The 25,387-nt window shown below is 39.8% G+C and overlaps 1 protein-coding gene across 4 annotated transcripts in view; it reads left to right on the forward strand.

The window, feature by feature from the left end:
* The window catches only part of LOC136882431 (zinc finger protein), a 358,684-nt gene that overhangs the window by 33,102 nt on the left and 300,195 nt on the right, over positions 1-25,387 (forward strand). For all 4 annotated transcript variants that reach the window (XM_068229552.1, XM_067155076.2, XM_067155075.2 and 1 more), the window contains one exon: positions 18,225-18,268. In XM_068229552.1, the coding sequence (XP_068085653.1) occupies positions 18,225-18,268 (44 nt within the window). The remainder of the gene's footprint in view (positions 1-18,224; positions 18,269-25,387) is intronic.

Here is a 25,387-nt window from a genome sequence, read left to right on the forward strand (position 1 = left end):
TCCTGAGGGCTGAAAACGATCTTTCAACTGACGCTGTTGTGCTTGGAACAGTTACTCTAAGTACACCCAATTTGTACACTTCAGCCAGGGTTGTATCTAATTGTTTGCTTTTCAGGGAACACACTAACTAATGAGGGTGTTGACCATAAAATTCATCAAACGAATACTGCACGGTAAGTTCATTCTTCAACCGGATAAAATCAAACAAGTCTTTATAGGACAGTTTAAGATTTTCAAAGGCAGAATGAGGAAAAGTAGCTTTGTACACTTCATACTTCAGAGGATCCAACAAGGAAGTAAACTATAATTGGTTTAATGACCCAAATCGTTCGTCTAATTGTACAACAATGTTGTCAAAAATAGAGTGGTAAAGGCATTTCCTTGACATTATTGGATCTTCTTCCCGACATTGTCGCTAGATCAGAGTTTCGGCCCAAATTACATCGCACTTTTTCCTGAGGTTTAGTATCTCTCTTTTGATTTCCTGAACCTTTTGGGAGCAATATAGCAAAGCAAAGTCACCTCCGTACAGGCCATGAAGGCCCTTGGAGGAGTGGAAGGTAAAAGCTTCCACCATTGTTAACCTCGACACGTGATGAGGTAGAGTGGTTAGCTCTACGCCCGGCCACCTTTGCCCCCAAGAATTAACCTGGTACTCATTTTTGGTGTAGGCTGAGTGAACTTCAGGGCCATATGCACCTCCGGAAGTGGAAATCTCGTTTCTTAAATTTTACGATGTCCTGACGGGGATTCGAACCCACGTCCTTCCGGGCGAACCGAGCACGCCTTTATCACCTCGTCCAGGCAGCCCCTTTTGGGAGCAATATAGGACGTCTAAATGCTTGGATTGAAGGATATTGAAAACGATATCAGTGAAGGTGAAAATGTTGCTAAAAATCAGTAACAAAAAGGAAGTTTCAGTGCTGGTTAGAAATTTCATGAAGCCTTGTGCCGCTACAACTGTTTCACTGTCCCAGTTTGAGCTTTCATCTAAAACATTTCGAAATAATTCAAGGAATGAAGCGCGATGTTCTTTCACTGTGTGGACAAGACGAGATGAAAAATTCCACCGTGTTGGAGCATTTCTAGGCATCCTCTTTGCGGTAAATTCTTTCAGTTCATGAGATCGTTTAGAGGACTTGTGAAAAAATGATCCTAATCCCGTTAAGGTCTGAAAAAATATTCTACATTCCTTGATACAGGAAACTGACTGTGACAAAATCAGATTAATCTTGTGACTAAAGCAATGGATAAATATGGCCTTGGGAAAGAGTTCTTGTACTTTGGTTCTTAGTCCACTTGTATGGCCGGCCATCGCAGCTGCTCCGTCGAACGTTTGTGCAACCAACCTATAGTTTAAGTCAAACTCAGTAACAATGTTTTTCACATGTACAAACAAACTGCTGGCTGTTCGATCTGCGCTGACATCAGTGAAAGTAATGAACCTTTCGTGAACTTTACCACTTTCAGAATCAACGTATCTGTATCAGAGTGGTTGATAGTTGAGACAAATTCATAATGTCTGAAGTCTCTTCAAGAAGAAGAGCAACGAAAATAGCGTGTTTTATTTCTGACTTCACTTTTTCCAAAACTACATTACTGACTGCCCTTATTAAGTCATTTTGTATCCTGTTTGAAGTCCCGCGGAACACGGTCGATGTTTCTAGGTGTGTACTTAACGTCGCATCGTAAGTGGTGAGTAAGTTCACTGCACCCAAATAAGCACCCCTGTTCAAAGAATCTTCATCCTCAGAATGTCCACGGAATGGTAATTCGTGAGTAGCTAAAAACCACAATAAATCAATCAATTGCTTGAGCACCTCTCTGTTTTTCCGAACGGTCTCATTATATTGTGCAGTGCTTGCACGGAATTGAACATCAAGCTGAATATCAATTCTAGATTTCCCAAATGTTCTCAACTCTAATAGTGCAGAAATGTGTGACTGCGATTTCTCATGCTTTTGAATGGCGTTATGCAAGTTACTCAGATTATCATAACCAGTGTCAGACCAAACAGTTCGGTCTCTTGCAAAGAGTAAACATGGCCAGCAAAACAGTTTATTAAATTTGGAACTTCCAGCAATCCATTCTGTTTTACTGTACTGTGAAGTTTGGAAATGACGAACGTACTCTTGACTCTTGTTTTTATGCATCCCTTTAAGGTTGGGCATATCTGGAGAAGGTTTCCCAGATTGAACCATTTCTAGTTTCTCACATAAGCTCCTAAAATGAAACGGTTTGTCCAGCAGTTGTTCAATCACACAAATAGAGTCAGCCATCGCAAATATTACGATACTTGAAACTAATAAGAAATTACCGTACCGTATATTTCACTAATATTTCTACGTAAATACACAATTATGCACTCACAACACAGCACTGTCCACGTTGCATGTTATTATTATGAAAATCATTAGAACGTACGCCCCAACAAACACGCCACATGATCCACAACAACGCTGGTATCTACTATATAGAAGGCAAGTTTTTCCCACACTGTTACATTTAAGAAAAAAATAATTTTCAATTCTAAAATGAACTGGGTATTCGTACTTTTAAAATGTTCTTCACTGCTGTCAGTTATCACTTGCAAGAGCTGTTTCAGCAATAAGCCAAATAACAATAAATAAACGTATCATAAACCAGCACAAAGTTGCTTCACACTGCTACACCACGCGATCAAGCCGGGCAGTGTTGAGTTGTCGGCTTACCAAGCTCACTTACTGGTGCGGTTACTACGCATGCCTCACTTTGAACTCAACGCTGGGCGAGCCAAGCGGTAGGTGTGTCGCGTACCCTCGCTAATGCAGAAATTCGTACTGCAGAATAACCTTACTGCATACTGTAGAAAACCATACTGCAGTAAATGCTCTTAGTTAAAAAAATAGTATTGCCAACTGACAAGATAAAATTATTTGTTGCACTTACAGTTGCATTACTGCTTAATTTGCTTCTCAAGTCCAACGGGTAAGCCCGGCTTAGCCTGCATACCCACAATGCACGCTACTGCTTTACATTAAAAAAAATTACATTACTCCTAACTTCTTTAACACTAACCGTAACAGAAAAATCTTTTAGTCCCATTAACATTTACCAAAAAGTATTACTCCCACAATTAATCGGTTTAAACAGTGCAGTCAGGAGGCTGGAAACGTTTCATGTAGTGAACATTTAAAGTTCATTCGAAATGAAGGTCTATTGGAATTGGAGATCATAGAGCAGATTAATGTTCACTGGTCAAATTAAGGTTTTAAGATGATGCAATCCAGCTCCCGGAGAAAAAGGAGAAATAATAGTTGGTTTACATTTCATCCATGACAAGAAAACTAACACATGGTGTCAGTTTGAGATGCAGTTTACTTACATCCTTGTAGCATACAATTTAAGTAGAATAAATAATGGATGTCCACTGCAGAAAAGAAGATAAAAATACATTTTTAAGTTAAAATAAAACACTTCTGGGCCTTAGCCCATATCCACTGCATATCATCCAGGCATATCTAAAAGAAAGGATGCTCTTTCAGAGAGCCCACGCGCTAAGCTTCTAGCCATCTTGGAGCTCGACAATCGACTGAACTCACGCCAGCAAGGTGATGTCCAGCAACAGAGCATAGGATTAGCCAGCGGACCATAGAGGCTCGCTCTCCAGCTGGCCCGCCATTAGACCAGTAGACAAGAGACATGAGATCAGAAAATAAATAGTAAAACACATTATATATAAACGATGGCAGTTCCTCCACTGACGGAGAAGACACGGTTACAATTAGCGACCTAAGTCGCACAGGAAATAAAATTAAAACAGTGTTGGAATAAGTGTCCAAAGTGATACAAATTTCAAAGGCGAGTCACGTAGGCCTAAAATGTTTGGGAGAAAGGCTAAAAACATGTCCCCGCAGGGACAGCCTCCCCCTGGAAAACACACGATAATCTCCTTCCACGTACAGTGATCCCGAAACAAACTAAATTTCCAAGTAATAAGTCCACAAGAGATTATGATCACTGCACCCAAAACCATCATGGCATACCTCTAGAACACCCAGTTTCAATTCATTTTCAATCACTAATATCACTTACAACTCTCAAGAGCAGTTCAATGTTTGGTGAACATCACTTTCACAACAGAAGTTCATCACATAAACCATCTAATATGATTGTTACACACTGAACCTCCTTTGCAATCACTGAGAATAATTCCGTTCATCTTGCTCACTTATCCATAAGAAGTTACTTATTTAAATATAATTTCAACCAAATCAATGTTGATCAGATAATTTTCACTTTCATTAATTACCAAGGTTCCTTTACAACCAGAGATACACTTTTCCTCATAACCACAAGCAGTCTGTGGTACCTCAAGCTTTAGTGATTAGTTTTACACAACCAGCAGTTACTTCATCAAATGGGTAACTTGAAAAGACATTTTTACAATGTTGGAACTTCTTTTCAAAATTAAAGTAGTGCAAGTTTGTGCTTCTTTCTAAGCCTCAAGTTAGGTTAACCAGAAAGAAAAGAAACCCAAGGAAAAAAATCGAAGGTTAAAGAAATAGGTAAATGAGTCACCGCATGATGTCCATTACCATAAATTAGTTTAAACATACCTCTACATACAAATCGATCGGCTCATCCTCAGAGCACACAAACACATAGGGAAATAGGGGATATGCACAGGAAACACAAGGCAACTAAAAAAATAAAATGGCATAAACAACTACAAACAGATTAAATGATGTAGGGGAAAATACACCAAAACATTTGTTAGACCACACTTACCATACAAGTGCATAACTCACAAGGTTCAACTACATAGTTATTTACACCCATCTACAGGCATACACAAATGCATAGATACTGCATCATCAAAATTCCCAGATTCATTAGTTAAAAGGAGAGAAAGAATTATCCCAACCAGGAATACACCAACCACAAATACAAGAGCACCAAATATAAAGCCAATGATCATCGAAATAGGTTTCCAACATATTATCTGAAGGGATTTAGAATTACAGAGTAAAATAAAATTGTAAGATGTGCAGAACCACAAATCAGTTATCTCAATAATTTCCAAAATCTCAACGTTAGCCACCATAACCATTTAAGAATTTTGCAATATAAAATAAGTTTAATGATCTCACATGCACAATACACTACCTGCTTAGAAAAGAGTAGAATTTAGGAAACAGTTATGCTGAATAATCAGTAACACACAGAATTACAAGTTTGGACAATAATCAAAATCATGGTTAGGGCAATATCTATATATATTTTTAGGCTAGGACGACCATGGAAAACACTGTCGGAGACCTCTACGTATTGCAAGATGGTGGGGTCCAGAGAGGTTTGTCATCAACAACAGGTATATCCACCAGTATCAAGCCAAGAATAGATTACAGTTTCAGTTTAACCCATTCACCTAGGACTCCATGAAAAATGGGACAGAATGATGTTTGAGAAGAACCACCTCAGGGGAACAGAAAAATCAGAAGTCACAAAACATCCCAGTTTCACATAATTACAATAATTACCCTCCACAGAGAATACCTGATTAAATTTGAACAAAAGTGCCTAACATACCCTCAAACCAGATAACTGAGAGAGTTACAATTAATGTCACACGGAGCATAATCTACCAGTTGCCTATAAGGCCTCGGTAGCTAACCGGTCTAAAGATAAGTGATATCAACCACCCTTAATGGTTATGAATTTCATGTTTTTTGGTCCGTATTGAACTGAGAATAATATATAAGTAATAATAATAACAACGTAAACATTTCCACCTTTTCAATACTAAAATATATTCACAAAATTATAAATTACACGGTACTAGTTTCGACCCATCTAGGGGTCATCGTCAGCCGTATTGGAGCAAAGATCACTTAGGATTTCGCCAAAAGTGATCTTTGCTCCAATACGGCTGACGATGACCCCTAGAAGGGTCGAAACTAGTACCGTGTAATTTATAATTTTGTGAATATATTTTAGTATTGAAAAGGTGGAAACGTTTACGTTGTTATTATTATTACTTATATATCAACCACCCTGTCGTTTCATGGCGAACAGGTATCTTCCTCCATCCCACAGGAGGACAGTTAAATAAAATATAAAGGTAGATAATGATGCAGCATGCTAGAAAGTACAGAAGACAGTGAAGAGGAAGGGACCCCAACCAACCGATCCCACAGTCTGCCAATAGGGTGACTTCAGTACCACCTAGGAAACACAGGTTAATTCCATATTTCACAAGTGATTCACAGAACGGTAAAATGACTAGTTGACTTCGTCAAGAGATACAAAACCCACTGAGGAGGAAAAGACCATAGAGTGGCAGGTAAGATTAAATGAACTTTACGTGGCTTTAAATGAAATACCAGAAGACATCAGCTTAGCAGGATATGTATGACATAAAAGATGAAGAAATAAAGAAGACAACCACTCAGAACCAATAAGTTGCACCATCATCCCAAAAGAGTTGTAAAATCATACAAGAGTTTACTCTCCAAAGTTACAGCATCAATCAGTTAATTAAATACAACACATCCCTACACCAAAATACCACCAATACCTTATTATCACAATGTACACATTTTTGTTTGCTATTTTGCTTTATGTCGCACCAACACAGATAGGTCTTATGGCGACGATGGGATAGGAAAGGCCTAGGAATGGGAAGGAAGCGGCCGTGGCCTTAATTAAGGTACAGCCCCAGCATTTGCCTGGTGTGAAAATGGGAAACCACGGAAAACCATCTTCAGGGCTGCCGACAATGGGGTTCGAACCCACTATCTCCCGATTACTGGATACTGGCCGCACTTACGCGACTGCAGCTATCGAGGTCGGTATGCACACCATTAAGAACACCCATAGAGACATGTGTCAACCTAAGGGCTAAAGGTATAATAACCTCGAGAGCATGCTCCAGAGTCAAAAGGTAATTCCTAATAATCTCACAATACCATACCACTTTCTCCCAACTACAGGACCAAAACCATCCATCTAATTTTTAAAAGAGAAGTCAGCTCCTCAGGATTAGGGTCCCTTTTGCATAACACACCAAAACAAGAATGAAGGGAAAGGATAGCACTCAGCTCACACAAAGGGCAACTGCAACTCAAATGGAACAACACGCTAGAACAATCGGTAGACTCAGGAACAATTAACCAGGTAAATAAGTATTTCAGTAGAGCACAGAACTACTTTGGCACAGAGGCAACATCCACAACAGAGCTTTACTTTAACTACAACCACGTTGAGAGAGTAACAAGGGTTACTGATGAATAGATGTAATTTCAACCTTACCAGATTTCAGATGTGGTAACAAGCATAATAAGGGTTAACTGAAGGTGCAGAAGGTATGATAGATAAATAATTATTAATAAAATGAGGTTTACAAATAAGGTTCACCTCTGTGAAGCACACACAACAGGGAACCAGAAATGGAAACAAAGTAAAAGATTAAAAATCCATGCACGAGGCAAACAGGTTACCCTTCCGCACTCCCAATCGATAGTACCTTACAGTAGTGACCATTTCCCACAATGAAGGTGACACACAACTATGTGAGTAAGTAGCAATTATACAACCTTTCACAATAAACAGTGAATGGCATATACTCAGAAATTATCAACCATATTCACACCAACAGCACACATTAATAGACATACTGAAAGTAGATGATTTTAGGATATTTTACTACATACTGACCTTACACACCATACAAAAAATAAACACAATAGTTATTACAAATAAAATGATCAAAATGTTACTCCATGGCAAAGATATTGCAGGGTATTTCAGATCTAGTTTCAATAGTAGTTCAATTATTACCGGAATAGAAATCACTATTACCTGGTTAATCGAGACACTTTACCAAACAGATTCTAATTATTCAGATCACTGAAACGTAGTTTGCACATACGGTTCTCAAGTAGAACTAGAAAACTCTGTGGGTACATTTACTTAATAATGACAACTGTACACTGGACATTAACCCGGCTTCACCTGAGAGAGGTGAATCCGTCGGATTTGCTTGGCAATGAGGTCACTCACCAGCATTGACACCAGTGACAGGAATTGTAAGATAGTACAGGCCCTTGATACCTGGGGCAAGTTTTGCTGAAAACTTGTTAACAGCTTTAGTAATAGGGTAACATTTGATGAAAACTTGATCACCAACCTTTAACTTAGTAGGTTTCCTACCCTTGTATCTTTTCTCTATCTTCATATATGACACAGACAAGTTCTTTCTAGCTTTGTTCCATATTTTATGAACATTGTTAGGCCTTGACCGTTCAGGCAGGAGATTTTCAATCCGAAGAAGGTTGGAGATGGGAGAATATGGTGTGTAGCAAAACATGAGGGACATAGGGGTTTTGCCATGTGATTCATGACAGGCTGAATTAAAAGCATAAGCCAACCAATGTAAACAAGTATCCCACTTAGCCTGATTATCATGATGGTAGGTGATCAAGGCAGATTTCAGGTTCCTATTTATTCTCTCAGCATAAGATGGGTTGGGGTAGTATGGAATGGTAGTGACATGGGAAATGCACAACTCAAACAAGTACCTTTTAAATGAGTGACTCGTGAAGGCACTAGCATTGTCCGAAACCAAGAACTTGGGAGGACCAAATGATGCAAAAATAGCATTTAAACAATTGATAAGACATCCGTGAATTAGTTGATCTAGTTGGCATAATCCAAGGAAAATGAGAGAATGCATCAACGCACACAAAAATGTGAGTGTTCCCCAAGGAGAATCAAGGAAACAGACCCACGAAATCTATAAATAGTCTCTCTAAAGGGCGAGACGCTTGAGAGGAAGATAAAAAACCAACCTTGGAATTCATGCAAGGTTTGCTAATAGCACAAGAAGTACATGCTCTGACCATGTTCCTAATATCCTGATCCGTTCTTTTCCAAATGAAGAATTCCCTAATTCTTTGTCTGGTTTTTTAGATGCCTAAATGACCAGCTAGGTGAGAAGAGTGATAATATCTCAATATCATTGGCACTAGAACTTTAGGAACAACAATTTTGAGGTTGCGGTCATCACAACCTTTACAACAAAGGACCCCTTTAGACAATGAATAGGGTTTTACCGAACTTCCAGCAGTAATTTTATCCATGATTTCTTTCAATTCAGGATCAGCCTTTTGATGATCAGCAAATTCATGAAATAGCAAAGGTAGATCAGAAAGAATAGCATTAACTCCAAACACGTTAATTACTTCAGGATAACTTGAATCAGATTTTTCCTCAACTGCCTCAAGACCATCAACATTTGACATAGGCTGTCGGCAATGGTATTCTCAGTTCCCCTTATGTGTTTAACATTAAAACTGAAAGCAGAGATTCGAAGAGCCCATCTGGTAATTCTACCATTCTTTTGGGGCGATTCAGTACCCACAACAGAGCCTGATTATCTGTCTCAAGATCAAAGTTAACATGCTCAATGAACGACCTAAACTCTTCAAGGAAACAGTACGGCAAGGCATTCCAACTCATAAATAGGGTACATGCTCTCTAGGTCTGTGAGGATCCTAGATACATAGGCTACAGGTCTGCGTCCATCCTCATATCCTTGAAGCAGTACGCCAGCTATAGCCTTTCCAGAAGCATCAGTCTGAACTATGAAACGGCGATTAAAATCCGGAATGGCCAAAACAGGAGCATTTGAAAGGGCAAGTTTCAATTTCTCAAAAGCTTTTTGTTGGGAAGGACCCTAGAAGAACTTCACATCCTTCCGGCTCAAATGATTAAGGGGAGCTGCTACCTCAGCAAAATTTGGGATGAACTTATGGAAAAAGTTAACCATTCACAAAACGGGCAATGCCTTTGACATCTTTAGGGGGTCTGGGTCCTAGATTGATCAATGGAAACTCCATTTGACGACACAACATGCCCAAGAAAGGACATACTGGGCTGAGCGAAGGCTACCTTAGATAGCTTAACAGTAAGACCAGCTTTTCTCAGGCGTTCAAGAACTTCCCAGACATGGTTCACATGTTCCTCAAAGGTTTTTGAAAAAATCACCAGATCATCAAGTAGTTAAAAACAAATTTAAATTTAACATCTGAGAGGATAGAATCTAGTAAACGAGTTAGAACAGCTGTGCCACAGCTCAAACCAAAAGGCAAACGGACGAATTCATACAGATTCCAATCAGTAATGAAAGCTGTAAGAGGTATGGACCGCTTAGATAGAGGCACTTGGTAATAATCCTGGTTAAGGTCCAGTACTGTATATAATTTAGCTCCAGAAAACCACCCAAAACAAGTATGCAAATCAGGCAATGGTATAGATTGCAGAACCACCTTTTGGTTGAGCAAACAGTAGTCTATAACAGCTCAGAAGCCACCAGAGGACTTAGACACTAAAAATACCGGAGAAGCATAAGGCGAGGTAGAGGGCCGAATAACACCACCATCGAGCATTTGATTGATAATCTTTTTCAGTTCGAGCATACGTGGAGGTGAGAGTCCATAAGGAGGAGATCTGACAGGTTGGTTATCAGTCAACTCAATGTCATACTCCAAGACATCAGTTAGACCAAGTTTGCTGGTAAACACCTCAGGAAATTGTTGACAAAGAGCACGAATTTGATCGGCCTTATCCTCACTCAAATGGTTAAGTTTTAGTTGTTTGATGTCACTACATTCATCTTGAATGGGATTAGCAACACCAGAAACATTAACAGCCTTAAAAGGGGCATCAATTAAATAAAATTTACAATCAGGGGCAAATTTGAAAAAGTAATTCTATCTTGTAGATCTAACACTAGCCCCACACTAGAAAGAAAGTTAGTTCCAAGAATCATGCTACATGAAAGATTAGAAGAAACCAGACACATTATTTTCCAGGTAAATTTACCAATTCTAAGTTTAACCTTAATAGATCCTAAAATTTCCATTTTTTTCCATCAGCAGTGACACATTCAACATTAATACTCTGTAGATCAGGCAGTTTACAAGGTGACTTCATTTGACAGTACCAACCAGAATTGATAACGTTCACAACGCTACCTGAATCAATTAAGGCAATTAGGGGTTCATTATAAACCTCAACAGGGACAAAGGTTCCCTTGGACACAATATTAGCTGTGATTCTGCCATATCCTTGAGGACATACAACAGTGTCACAATTATCAAAGGTTTCAACATTATGAATTTTACCATTGATATCTTTTTTTCAGTAGTCATTGACCATGATTTTGGAAAGACGAGGGGCAGTTATTTTTGGAGTGTTGTCTCAACCACAGATATAACAGCAAATTCCAGAACTTCGCTTCACCGAAGGATAATTATTTCTTAGGTTTTCCCTACTACCACAATTAAAGCATTTTTTGACATTCAGATTGTTTTTAGCAAGTTGATGTGGAACCGAATTTACTAGATTAGTAGGTGGGGGATGTTGAATTTATCGGGAAGCATCTCCATGCTTAATGTCTTCCGCAAACGAACATGCAGCCGCAAGATCAGAAAAGGTAGTTGGGCATTTTGTCAGTGACAAGTAAGAACGGTATGCGGGTGAACAGTGCAAACAGGCAGCCAGACTATCCACAGGATCTCCTGGCAATGACATATTTTCGACGAAATAATAGAAACAGTTCTTCTCAGAACTCACTAGCGAGAAACATTGGTCCATCTATCAGACTCCTACAACTGAATGTCGAGGGCATTAGCAAGGCAAAGTGTGACTATTTGTCGAAATTCCTGTTGGACAATAACATCGACATTGTCGCCATTCAGGAAACTCATGTTTCCAACGAAGAAGCATTCCGAAGCAGAGGTCGAATTCCTGGATATACTGCTCTTGGTGCAACTTATCACGAGGTATATGGTATTGCTACGTATGTTCGGAGCAACCTAAACAAGGCTTCACTAATATCTGTTAATGTGGAGGAAGATATACATACGGTTGTCATGCAAGTGCATGATATCACTATAACAAATGTTTATAAGCCACCTAAGACACCCTGGCCCGATTTTGTCTTACAAACTGCAGAACATCCTGCAATTTATATAGGGGACTTCAATAGTCACCATGAATTTTGGAAATACTCTGACAATGATGAGAATGGAAGTATGCTTGCAGAATGGGCTGAAGTGAACAATCTTCATCTAGTGTTCGATGCCAAAGATCAAGGTACTTTCAGGTCAGCTGCTTGGAGTAAGGATTCTAATCCTGACTTATGTTTTGTTACCTGCAATGACAGAGGTTTCCCGATCAATGCCACAAGAAAAGTGATAGATGCCTTCCCCCACAGCCAGCACAGACCTGTAATAATACAAATTGGTTGCACGGTCCCTGTCATACGATCAACTCCACATGCTCGATGGAACTTCCAGAAAGCTGACTGGGCAAAGTTTTCGAGGGAACTGGATAAGTGCATTCGCTGGATCCCTCCATCTCATAAGAACTACCATCGGTTCATCGGTGCAGTAACAACAACAGCTAAAAAGTGTATGCCGAGAGGATATCGAAAAGAATATATCCCAGGATGGAGTGATGAAAGTGAAACACTGTACCAACAATTCCAGCAAAGTAGTGACCAAGAGATAGCTACAGAACTTTTGACCAGCTTAGACTTATCTCGTAGGCAGAAATGGACAGACACAATTGAAAGTATGGACTTTACCCACTCAAGCAGGGAAGCATGGAGTCTTCTGAGGAGATTGGGAGGAAGTGGATCAGTATGCAGGAAACCTTCAGGAGTAACACCTGACCAAATTGCTTCCCACATCATTACCACATCAAGAGTGCCTCCCGACAAGAAACATACCAAACATATCAGACGGCAGCTTCGTGACTTGAAAAAGACAACATCTCCCTCATCTGAATATGCACGCCCCTTCACAGTTTTAGACATTGACATGGGACTGAAGGACCTCAAACCTTTTAAGTCACCTGGTTTCGATGGCATCCATCCAGAATTTCTTATTCATTTGGGAGGATATGCTAAGAAATGGTTGGCAGAGTTCTTTACTGACATCCTACTGACTGGTCAACTTCCATTGGAGTTCAAGAAGGCAAAGATAATTTCTATTCTGAAACCTGGCAAACCCAGCAACAAGGTAGAAAGCTATCGACCCATTGCCCTTCTTAGCTGCTGCTACAAACTTTTTGAAAAGTTGATATATAACAGAATAAGTAGCGCAATCCTAGAGCATATTCCAGTTGAACAGGCAGGCTTCAGACCAGGACGTAGCTGCTGTGACCAAGTATTGTCTCTTACATCCTTCATTGAGGCAGGATATCAAATGAAGCTGAAAACATCTGTAGCATTTGTTGATCTTACTGCTGCCTTTGACACTGTATGGAGGGAAGGCCTTATCTACAAATTTCTTCGTATCATACCATGCAGAAAGATGGCTCAACTGATTAACAACATGTTAAGTGATCGGAAGTTCCAAGTAATCACTGGATGCAAGATAAGCAAGGAGAGGAAGCTGAACAACGGATTGCCCCAAGGATCAGTTCTCTCACCATTATTGTTCAACTTATATCTCTCTGACCTTCCTGACACTTCATCCAGAAAATTCTGCTATGCCGACGACTTGGCTCTAGCTGTACAAGATCAGGTAATGGAGACGACTGAAGAGATTCTGACCAAAGACCTGTCTTTACTGGAAGACTACTTCAAAATCTGGAGACTCCAACCCAGTGCGAGCAAAACAGAAGTGTCCTGCTTTCATTTAAATAATCGTTTGGCGAACGTGAAACTGAATGTTAGTTTCAGAGGGAGAATTCTTCATCATAACTGGAACCCAAAATACCTTGGTGTCATCTTGGACCGTACACTATCCTTCAAACAACACCTCCTGAACTTAGCACAAAAGTTGAAGTCTCGAAATAACATCCTTCATAAACTGTGTGGAACTACTTGGGGATCTTCAGCAACCACTTTGCGATCTTCAGCCCTGGGTTTGGTGTATTCAAGTGCCGAGTATTGTGCACCTGTTTGGATGAACAGTCATCATACAAGGCTTGTTGACACCCAGCTTAATACCACAATGCGCATCATATCTGGCGCAATCACATCTACTCCAGTTCATTGGCTTCCACTGCTAACTGGTATAATGCCACCTGATCTACGCCGATCTAATGCCCTTATGAAGGAATTTCACAAGATCTCAAGAAATCCTAGTCTACCCGTGAATAGTGACCTGCCACTTCTGAATCTTAACAGACTAAAATCACGCCATCCAACTCTGCGTGATGCCTCTAACATGGATGCTAAAGATTTTAAATCTCTTGATGAGTGGAAAAGTAGATGGGAAGCAGCAACGGATGTGCGCCTTCATACCTTCTTCTCAGGTCCCAGACTTCCAAGTGGATCCCACCTACCACGCAAGACCTGGACTGCCCTGAATAGAATCAGAACAGGACATGGTCGGTGCAGAGCCGCTCTCCATAAGTGGAAAAAGCTACCTAACCCAGACTGTGACTGCGGAGCTCCACACCAGACTGTTCGTCATATCGTCAGGGAATGTAGGATTCGAGCCTATCACGGTGATGAGGATGACTTCCTGCTGCTAACTCCGGATGCTGCACGCTGGATCGAAGAATTAGACATTCAATTGTGAAGCACAAGTTGCTTTGTTTCTCAGCTGTAAATATGTATATATGTATATTACTGATTATGTCTGTATAAGCCATACGCTAAATAAATAAAACCCTTAATAATCCTAGTTACCATCTCTTCTTCTGGTACGGCTATTCTGAATACTTTACAGTAAAATTTCAAGTCAAGGATGTATGTCAACAAATTTTCATGCAAAAGCTGTACCCTAAAATAGTGCTGAAGGATCAGCCTCTGGAGGAACAATGAGGGGATGGGTTTTGAGAGGACTAAGTCATGAAATTCTTTTATTTTTTAATTCCTAGAAAGAGCTTCAGAAATTTCTCGCTTTAAAATACCCTCAGAATGGGGGAATAATGCCTTGAATATACCCAGGTCATCTACAGAATATACACTGCCCGATTCTGTCATTTCAACAAGAAACCGCAAAAAGTGAATACACTCATCAATTGAATTAACTGAAAAATTCCTAACTCCATGGAATAACTCTTTCAGCGAATTATGAGGAGTGACATTTTAGCATGACAATAAAGTCTCTAAAACAGGAGTAGTCACACAACATGCATTATGGTAGCAATAATTAGAGGCAACCTGGTTAGTCATTCTCAAAATTAGGCCTAGAATAGCCTTGATTACTTGTAATGGACAAACTCTCCATTTACCTACTGGCAAGAATAATTTCTAGGTTGGCGGAGATACTCGTGGATGAATGATGAATGAGAGTAAAAGTCTTAGTATAATAATAAAATGATGCGGTAAAATTATCCATTCAACTGTTGTTATCAATGGAGATCATCAGACCAATTTTATTGTACAAATACCTACCTGCCCCATTAGACTATTACACCTCTATGTGTTATATTATGCCATCATATTTTACTCATTATTCATCCAGCTCTTAATGTAAAAACAGTCAATTATTTGTTCTTTGCAATGCATGTATCATGTATACAATTTTATGTTATGTACCCTGCCCACTTTGTGATTTCTAGCTGATGATGACGCCATTAAGCGTCAGAACCGGTACTTGTAATAATAAATAACATGTTGTGAACACCTTGTACAACACACTTTGTATTGAATAGGTTGAACCTTCTTTAATTCTAATTGTAATGACACGTACGTCGCCAAAATTCAGAGGCAATTCACAACAATCTTTTTTTAAATTATTCAGAACAATACTTCCCATGGGCTACAGTTGCCATGAAAACGTCAACAAGAGTCAGCGTTACCGGAGCATAAAAAGAAAATTTCACCAAAAGAAAATGCAATTTCTTGTTCTAATCGCTTCTTATTTTTCTGTTGCAAATCTGTTTCATCAATGGCTCGTCCAGTATTGTTTCATTGCAAGTTGAAAATCTCATTCCGTATTGACGGTTATCACTTTACAAATGAAAATATTTATAAAATCCTCCTGATCAATACAGAAAAGCGTCGCCATAAGACCTATCTGTGTCGGTGCGACGTAAAGCCCCTAGAAAAAAAATACAGAAAAGAACAAATTAAAGCAGAAAACAGGTTCCGACCCACAGAGGTAATCTCGTGATCTCGTACCATTCAATAGATGCCTTTACATTTTTTTAAATTACATTACTCCCGACTTCTTTAACACCAACTGTAACAGAAAAATCTTTTAGTCCCATTAACTTTTCACCGAAAAGTATTACTCCCACAATTAATTGGTTTAAACAGTGCAGTCAGTAGGCTGAAAACCTTTCATGTAGTGAACATTTCAAGTTCATTCAAAATGAAGGTCTATTGGAATTGGAGGTCATAGAACAGATTAACGTTCACTGGTCAAATTAAGGTTTTAAAACGATGCAATCCAGCTCCTGGAGAAAAAGGAGAAATAATAGTCGACTTACATTTCATCCATGAGTAGAAAACTAACGCATGGCGTCAGTTTGAGATGCAGTTTACTTTCATCCTTGTAGCATACAATTTAAGTAGAATAAAGAACAGACGTCCACTGGAGAAAAGAAGATAATACATTTTTAAGGAAAAATAAAACACTTCAGGGCCTTAGCCCATATCCATTGCATATCATCCAAGCATATCTAAAAGAAAGGATGCTCTTTCAGAGAGCCCACGCGCTAAGCTTCTAGCCATCTTGGAGCTCGACAATTTTTTTTGCTATTTGCTTTACGTCGCACTGACATAGATATGTCTTATGGCAACGATGGGACAGGAAAGGGCTAGGACTGGGAAGGAAGCGGCTGTGGCCTTAATTAAGGTACAGCCGCAGCATTTGTCTGGTGTGAAAATGGGAAACCACGGAAAACCATCTTCAGGGCTGCCGACAGTGGGGTTCGAACCTACTATCTCCCAAATACTGGATACTGGCCGCGCTTAAGCGACTGCAGCTATCGAGCTCGGTAGCTCGACAATCGACTGAACTCATGGCAGCAAGGCGATGTCCAGCAGTAGAGCATAGGATTAGCCAGCGGACCATAGAGGCTCGCTCTTCAGCTGGCCTGCCATTAGACCAGTAGACAAGAGACATGAGATCTGAAAATAAATAGGAAAACACGTTATATATAAACGATGGCAGTTCCTCCGCTGACAGAAAAGACAGTTACGAATAGCAACCTAAATCGCACAGGAAATAAAATTAAAACAGAGGTGGAATAAGTTTCCAAAGTGATACAAATTTCAAAGGCGAGTGACCTAGACCTGAAATGCTTGGGAGAAAGGCTGAAAACAGTCATAATTTGACAAATCTTTGAATTATTTAGACCTTAAACTCACCAGGAGTTACAATTGTTTTCCCTATAATATCTCTAGAAAAGCCCTCGGATGATTAATATAGTCAAACAAGACTCTTGTCACCCTAATTCTCATAAAAAACTTCCTTGTACAGTTTGATACATAGAGTATTGAATAATCTGCTTTCTAAGTATAATTATAAGAAGGAGATTAATACCATCTATGAACTAGCTTTATAAATGGTTGTAACAGAAACTGTGAATAAAATCATCACTGAGGTGAAAAATATACCTGTCACCACCAAAAGAAAGATACCACCGATAGTAAAAAGTAATACATTATATTCACATACAACAGTATCAAAATATTTCTGGTTGCTACTCTGGTTGCTTATTAATGTTTGGTGCCCACACCAATGAATTTCATTGGTTGTGACAAGCAAGTAATTGCAAGAAAGATACTTCTGTTTCCATTTCTGAACTAATATTTGAACTTTAAATGATGTCTAGCTAAACACCAGCTGAATATTGTTTATGCATTCAAAGATCATGCTCGACTTACACATTGTTCAGGTGGATGTTGTCTAAGGTTGAAAACTAGTCATCGTTTCTGCGATCGGCGCATGATCTTCAAGTTTCTTTTAAGACCGGTAATACCATTAATGTTCATTAACAATGGTCAATCCCACATCAGTCCTATTGTAAATATTTTCCAGAACACTTTTATTTTGCCCACCCTGTATTTTGTGGTCTGTTTCCTATTTCTTTGTATATTATGTTTTTTGTTCATTTCCAGTTCTTATATTTTAAATTGAAAGGTAAAGTAATGATATTTTTACTGTGCACATGTGACATTTATTTCAGCTTTGTATTTATTTATTTTTGTTTATGTTACTTTATGAGACTTTTGTTCATTTACTTTCCATATTTCTTACTTATAGACTGCTGTCAACATTAAGGATGAAATATTCATAGAAGAAAACAAGTAAGTACAGTTTTGCTTAATTAAATTTTCACCCTTAACCCTACACAGTACGGAATTTGTCATTTACCTATTAACTATCTGCCTCTGTGGATGAGTGTTAGTGTGACTGTCTCTGGATACAAACATCTGGGTTCAAACCCAGCACAGCTAGTTGGATTTTTGAAGGTAGGAAATGAAGTTCATTTGGCAATGTGTCAGCAAGTGAAAAATCTCTGGTGACACACGTGGTGTGTACCTGACCAAATTCATTAAAACAGAGATGTGGATGCCCAAGAGAGATTTGGTATTCTCTTGACGTCTAGTAGACCTTTGTTAAACTTGACTAGCTCTAGATGGTATCAGGTGAAGCTGCCGTGGCATGATAGCTGAGGCCATAAATTACACTAGCCTGCAATGATTTCCTGGTTTTGGTGGAACTAGGTGCTGATTTTGAAAACACCATAATGTACAGATATTATGTAATTAGATATTTTACATATACCAATGTTCAACATTTAATGTGAATTAAGGAAATTAGAAGTTTTATTTCATATTTAAAAAATGTTTGCCAGGCATCAAAATACGTGAACAGTGCTAATATTAGTGTGTAGTAGTAATGTGTTAATAATGGTTATGGATGAAATTCTAAAGGAAACAAAGGCAGGATATGAAGGGGATATGAAAATATTGTCATGTGCAGATGACATAGTGATCTTGAGAGTCAACAGTACAGAAGTGCAAATCCAATTAGAGATTTTAAATGACATTATTGTGAAACATGTTATGAAAATCTGAGTGGAGAAGAGGAAAATATTGGTAATGACAAGAGGTGAAATAGAAGGAAAAGGAATTGTTAGTATTAGAGGACAAAACCTTGAGGTTGTTGAATATTCAAATATTTGGGAAGTGAAATAATGTAAGATCCAAGGTTGGATAGGATCAGCAGAAGGGTGCAAGCAGGAAATTCCTTCTACCAGAATGTAAGGAGCCTGGTGCGGAACAGAAATATTCCTATGAAAAATAAGGAGATAACATAAAAGATGTATTGTACACCTATATTAACGTATACATCAGGGACTTAAAGTTTGACTGCAAACAATGAGAGTAAAATTCAGGCCAGTGAGATAAAGTTCCTGAGGAGTATGGTAGGGAAGACAAGGAGAGACAGAATAAGAAATGTTGAGGTCAGAAACGAGATACCGCGAACCTACTACGCTGGCTTAGCAGGGAGAGGCAATACTCCCACGCGGTGCATCCCAGGTGGCGGGAAATGGGGTCCTAGCCAGCTTGCCGACAGTCTTGAAGGAAATAAAATACCTCTCGCAGACCAAACATACAACCCCCTGTGGGTGGGGTACACAGACGAAGAATACACCCACGTTATCTCCTGCTTGTTGTAAGAGGTGACTAAAAGTAGTGACCAAGAGATGATTGTATTCATACCATGAAACTACTTGTGATTTGTACCACGACGCAGGGAACACAATGGGTCACTTTTACTTGTGTGTAGTACCACTATGTTAGGTACAAGATAGGTTTGTGATTAGTAGCAACAGAGTCTGTTGCCAGCTTGTACAGTACTTGTGATTAGTACCATTTTAGGAGCATCACCATGGGTGAGCAACACCATGGTTCTGGCTTGCATATGTTTAGTACCCATTGTATGAGGAACACCACAGGATAGAGCAAGTCCCTATGGTTAGTACACATATGCGATGGACACCATAGGTTTGCATAGCCTGTAAAGGGCACCACATTGTGCAAAACACCATAGGTCTGTATCACACGTGCAAATTTCAGTACCTGTGAGTAGCACCATAATGTGAGGAATACCGTGAGTCTATGCTACTTTTGTTTAGTACCACAACATGACAAATATCATGGTTCTACTTTCCTGGTGATAAGTACCATTATGAAGGGCCAATGACTTAGATTTTGGATTCCTTTGGACTACAAGTTTCATCGATTCAGTATTATGCTATAGAAGCAGTCCCTTGGATGATTTTAAATTCATATCCATCCATTCATTCTTTGTCGTCATGTTTTGAATTCTGGACTTTTAATTTGTCATTACATTTCTTTTCCTTTCATACCATTAGGGGCTGATGACCTTGATGTTAGGCCCCTTTCATCAACAAGCATCAACATCATCATCAGAAAAGAGATATTAGTAGAAAAACTGAGCGATAGGATGGAGAAAAATAAATTTTGATGGTTTGGATATGTTGTGAGGATGGAGGAGGGGAAAATACCAAAACAGGTGTTGGAGGCTAAGATGGAAGGAAAGATTGCATGAGGAAGGTGCAGAACAAGGTGGATGGACTCTGTGTGAACAGTATAAGAAAGAGAAAACTGGACTGGAATACAATTATGGTAGCTGAGTGGTGGCAGGAGCTGGACAAGGGGAAATGAAAATGATGATGATGTTTCAGTGAAATGATTTATCATATTCCATCGACAAGATATCATTAAAAATATCCTTTAATTCTTATATTGTGCAAATTTATGGAAATATGAAAATAATGCCTATCATAACCATTGGTGGATTTCATGATACACTGACTGACAGAGCAAATGCAACACCAAGAAGGAGTGGTCAGAACTTTATGCCAATTGCAGGGTAGACTGACGTCACTGAGGTATGCTCAAGATGTGAAATGCGCCGCTGTGCTGCGCACGTAGCGAACGATAAACGGGACACGGCGTTGGCGAATGGCCCACTTCGTACCGTGATTTCTCAGCCGACAGTCATTGTAGAACGTGTTGTCGTGTGCCACAGGACACGTGTATAGCTAAGAATGCCAGGCCGCCGTCAACGGAGGCATTTCCAGCAGACAGACGACTTTAAGAGGGGTATGGTGATCGGGCTGAGAAGGGCAAGTTGGTCGCTTCGTCAAATAGCAGCCGATACCCATAGGGATGTGTCCACGGTGCAGCGCCTGTGGCGAAGATGGTTGGCGCAGGGACATGTGGCACGTGCGAGGGGTCCAGGCGTAGCCCGAGTGACGTCAGCACGCGAGGATCGGCGCATCCGCCGCCAAGCGGTGGCAGCCCTGCACGCCACGTCAACCGCCATTCTTCAGCATGTGCAAGACACCCTGGCTGTTCCAATATTGACCAGAACAATTTCCCGTCGATTGGTTGAAGGAGGCCTGCACTCCCGGCGTCCGCTCAGAAGACTACCATTGACTCCACAGCATAGACGTGCACGCCTGGCATGGTGCCGGGCTAGAGCGACTTGGATGAGGGAATGGCGGAATGTCGTGTTCTCCGATGAGTCACGCTTTTGTTCTGTCAGTGATAGTCACCGCAGACGAATGTGGCGTCGGCGTGGAGAAAGGTCAAATCCGGCAGTAACTGTGGAGCGCCCTACCGCTAGACAACGCGGCATCATGGTTTGGGGCGCTATTGCGTATGATTCCACGTCACCTCTAGTGCGTATTCAAGGCACGTTAAATGCCCACCGCTACGTGCAGCATTTGCTGCGGCCGGTGGCACTCCTGTACCTTCAGCGGCTGCCCAATGCTCTGTTTCAGCAGGATAATGCCCGCCCACACACTGCTCGCATCTCCCAACAGGCTCTACGAGGTGTACAGATGCTTCCGTGGCCAGCGTACTCTCCGGATCTCTCACCAATCGAACACGTGTGGGATCTCATTGGACGCCATTTGCAAACTCTGCTCCAGCCTCGTACGGACGACCAACTGTGGCAAATGGTTGACAGAGAATGGAGAACCATCCCTCAGGACACCATCCGCACTCTTATTGACTCTGTACCTCGACGTGTTTCTGCGTGCATCGCCGCTTGCGGTGGTCCTACATCCTACTGAGTCGATGCCGTGCGCATTGTGTAACCTGCATATCGGTTTGAAATAAACATCAATTATTCTTCCGTGCCGACTCTGTTTTTTCCCCAACTTTCATCCCTTTCGAACCACTCCTCCTTGGTGTTGCATTGTCACTGTCAGTCAGTGTATTATGACCTACTATGTGGAAAAAGGATACTATGGAAGTAAGACATATCTAGCACAGCTAGGGGAAAATAAAATACAGCCTCAATATTATTGTATGTGAGATTTATTGTATGCTTCAGAAACTTTGTTGTGTATCACATACTGACAAGTAGAAAGCAGTGAATCTTCACAGAGAATATTTTTTTGAATCTAAACGCCCATTTCACCCATAGTGCTTTATCTTTGGCTCGCCATGAGTTTAAAATTCTCGGAGGTTTGGATGATTTGATGATGTAAGACCAACATGGAGAAGGGAAGTAATAAATTGTCAGCATTGATAACACTGAAGAGAAGAGTGCAAAACATGTTAGCTCATAATATCTGAGGAAATAAGAGTAGACTCATGTTTGAACAACCATTTCTCAAGGAGCTAACTCTTTCGGTTGAGTCGTTCGAAAGAGTCACTTCATTCATGAAAGACCCATTACCATCATAAGGCAATCTGGTGGCCATGATCGTTAATGCATAACGTCTTTTGTGGTCTTTCACTATGGTAGGTGGATCGAGTCTTGGCAGCTAGTATACATTTTCTAATCAAAATTCTGGATTCATTCCAAACGTTGCTGCAATGTTCACATTTAGCGAGTGCATGTGATGTGCTCATCTGTGACATTACACCATCAGAATTGCTTACATTGTTATATGCTGCCTATGAATTGCCATTTGAAGAATTCAGAGCCGTGAATGATTAAATGTACAACTTGTGCTCAAGGATTTGGGAAAGATCAGAATTGAACAACTCCATTTCATTGGATTGTGGCAGGTGCAAAATTTCTCACGGACAGAATTCTAATGGTCAGCTTCTCAGAGTTGAAAGCTAATGAAGGGACATGAACAAATATTTGTATTCAACAGGAAGTAGACATATTTATGTTTCTCAGATTGATCAGATCAGGATAAAATAACATACATTATAGATTTTTGTGGATTTAGAATGTTCTGTCTGCAACCCTCTGTGAATAAAGTAGCATTCACAATATTCTATATGTAACTAGCACAGTGAATATTTATTTGCTATTATCATAAAATATTAAACATCAAGTCCAACTATCATCACCCACTTCTGTTCCTTTTACTCTACCTTGCAAGTTCTGTTATTGTCCTACTTAACATATCCCCCCCCCCCCATATGCCATTAATGGTCACACCGCAGAAGATGGTTTATATCTATCAAATTTTCACTTAACTTAGCCTTGATCTCCTCATTTTGAATACTTTCTTGAACTTGTTCCTCATATCTTAGCAGTCATTCTAGATCATTTCTTATGTGTTACATTTAAATGAAGATAGACATCCAGAATTCTCACCTGACCTTATTTTAACTTCATTGTAGCAAAGTCAGTCTGATCGTAGACCAGTGGAAAGATAGCCATTTTGATAATGGAGAAGAGATTAAACTTCTTAATTGATGTACATTAGCTCTCATATTTTTACAGCAGTTGACAATCTGATATCCTGTATGAGGCAGCTTTTCATCATGGTTACATTGTTGATCCTACTATCTAGCTGGAGACACTGTCAGTTTTAATGGAGTAAGGTACCAACTTGAATCAGGAACTGTAATTGTTGAATGATAGTTTCCAGAATTTTCATGGATATTTAAAATTGATTTGCACTTACAGCAACCTTGATAACGGTACTCAGATGTTTCATTTGCATCTTTAGGAAACATGTTTACATGATTAAACAAATTTAATTGGTTTTACTCTTGTTGAAATATAATATGTCAAATTACAGCATGTAAAACTGAATCTGTTAAAATACTGTTTGTGTCGATGGCAACATGCAAGAGCTAAAGAAATTTTTTAATGATAAATATGCATTTTGATATTTTATTTATTAAAAACCATACCATTTCAATCAAGGTTAATGGATTAGGTAAAAATGTTTAGAATATGAACAGTGGTCACTTTTGTTGACTTTAAAAAAAGCTTACGACTTGATTGACCGTGCCACCCTATTAGATGTACTTCATGAATGTGGTGTTGACAACAAAACAACGAAGTTAATCCAACAGACTTTAACTAACACAACTTCTAAAGTGAAATTCATGGGCGAAATCTCTGAATCATTTGAGATAAGAACAGACGTGAGGCAGGGTGATGGATTATCTCCACTGCTGTTCAATCTTGTACTAGATAAGATCGTTAGAACATGGGAGAAAGAAGTACACGGGATAAATATGGGAACGAGAGATAAGCGAATCAATATTAACTGTCTTGCCTTTGCTGACGACCTAGCAGTAATCACCCTCATTCCCGAGGAAGCCAGAACTGCTCTTGAGAATCTGCATGAGATTGCTATTAAGACTGGCCTCCAAATATATGAGAAAACACAATACATGGACTCCAAGAACACCAGTGTGGAATCACTTGGGACCAAATATGGAAATATCACACGAGTTAAACATTTCAAGTACTTAGGTGGAATTATCGGAAGCACTGGTAATGACAGGATAGCCAACAAAACCCGTGCCGAAAAATTACGTAAAGCCTACACAGTCACCTGGAATATCTACAATAAGAAATCCCTTTCCATCCAAGCCAAGCTGCGTCACTACCATACAGTAGTTCTTCCTGAAGCACTCTACGCAATTGAAACATCAACACTGACCATCAATATCAATGGCATCGAGAAAATGGAACAGCAAATACTTAGGAAAATATTTGGACCAAAGTTCCAAGATGGAATATGGATGCGAAAAAGCTCGGAAGAACTCTACTCGCTGACCGAAAGATTCACTTCAATCGCTCAGAAAAGACGTATGCAATTCTACGGACATCTAGCACGAATGGACGACTTGCGACTGACGAAGAAAATCTTCCTCATTATCAGCGGAACCCGACAAACTAAAGTACGGTGGCTTGCTGACACCCAAAAAGATCTCGCAGAAGTCGGCGTTGACCCACTGACAACTACACGGGCTACATTTAGACACAAAATTAACTTGCACAGCTTTGCAGCCAGACAATGTACAAGAAACTTGAAACTCCAGGAGGCATGGACTCAAGAAAGACGACAGACTCACAGTGCGAGGATGAAGAAGTTTTGGGAGGATAAGAGAAACAATAAGAAGAATGCTAACTAATGGTTCTACGTGCTCCTTAGAGGGCCTAATGCATATATA

Source organism: Anabrus simplex, chromosome 10, assembly GCF_040414725.1.
Source record: "Anabrus simplex isolate iqAnaSimp1 chromosome 10, ASM4041472v1, whole genome shotgun sequence".
Taxonomy (NCBI): Eukaryota; Metazoa; Arthropoda; class Insecta; order Orthoptera; family Tettigoniidae; genus Anabrus; species Anabrus simplex.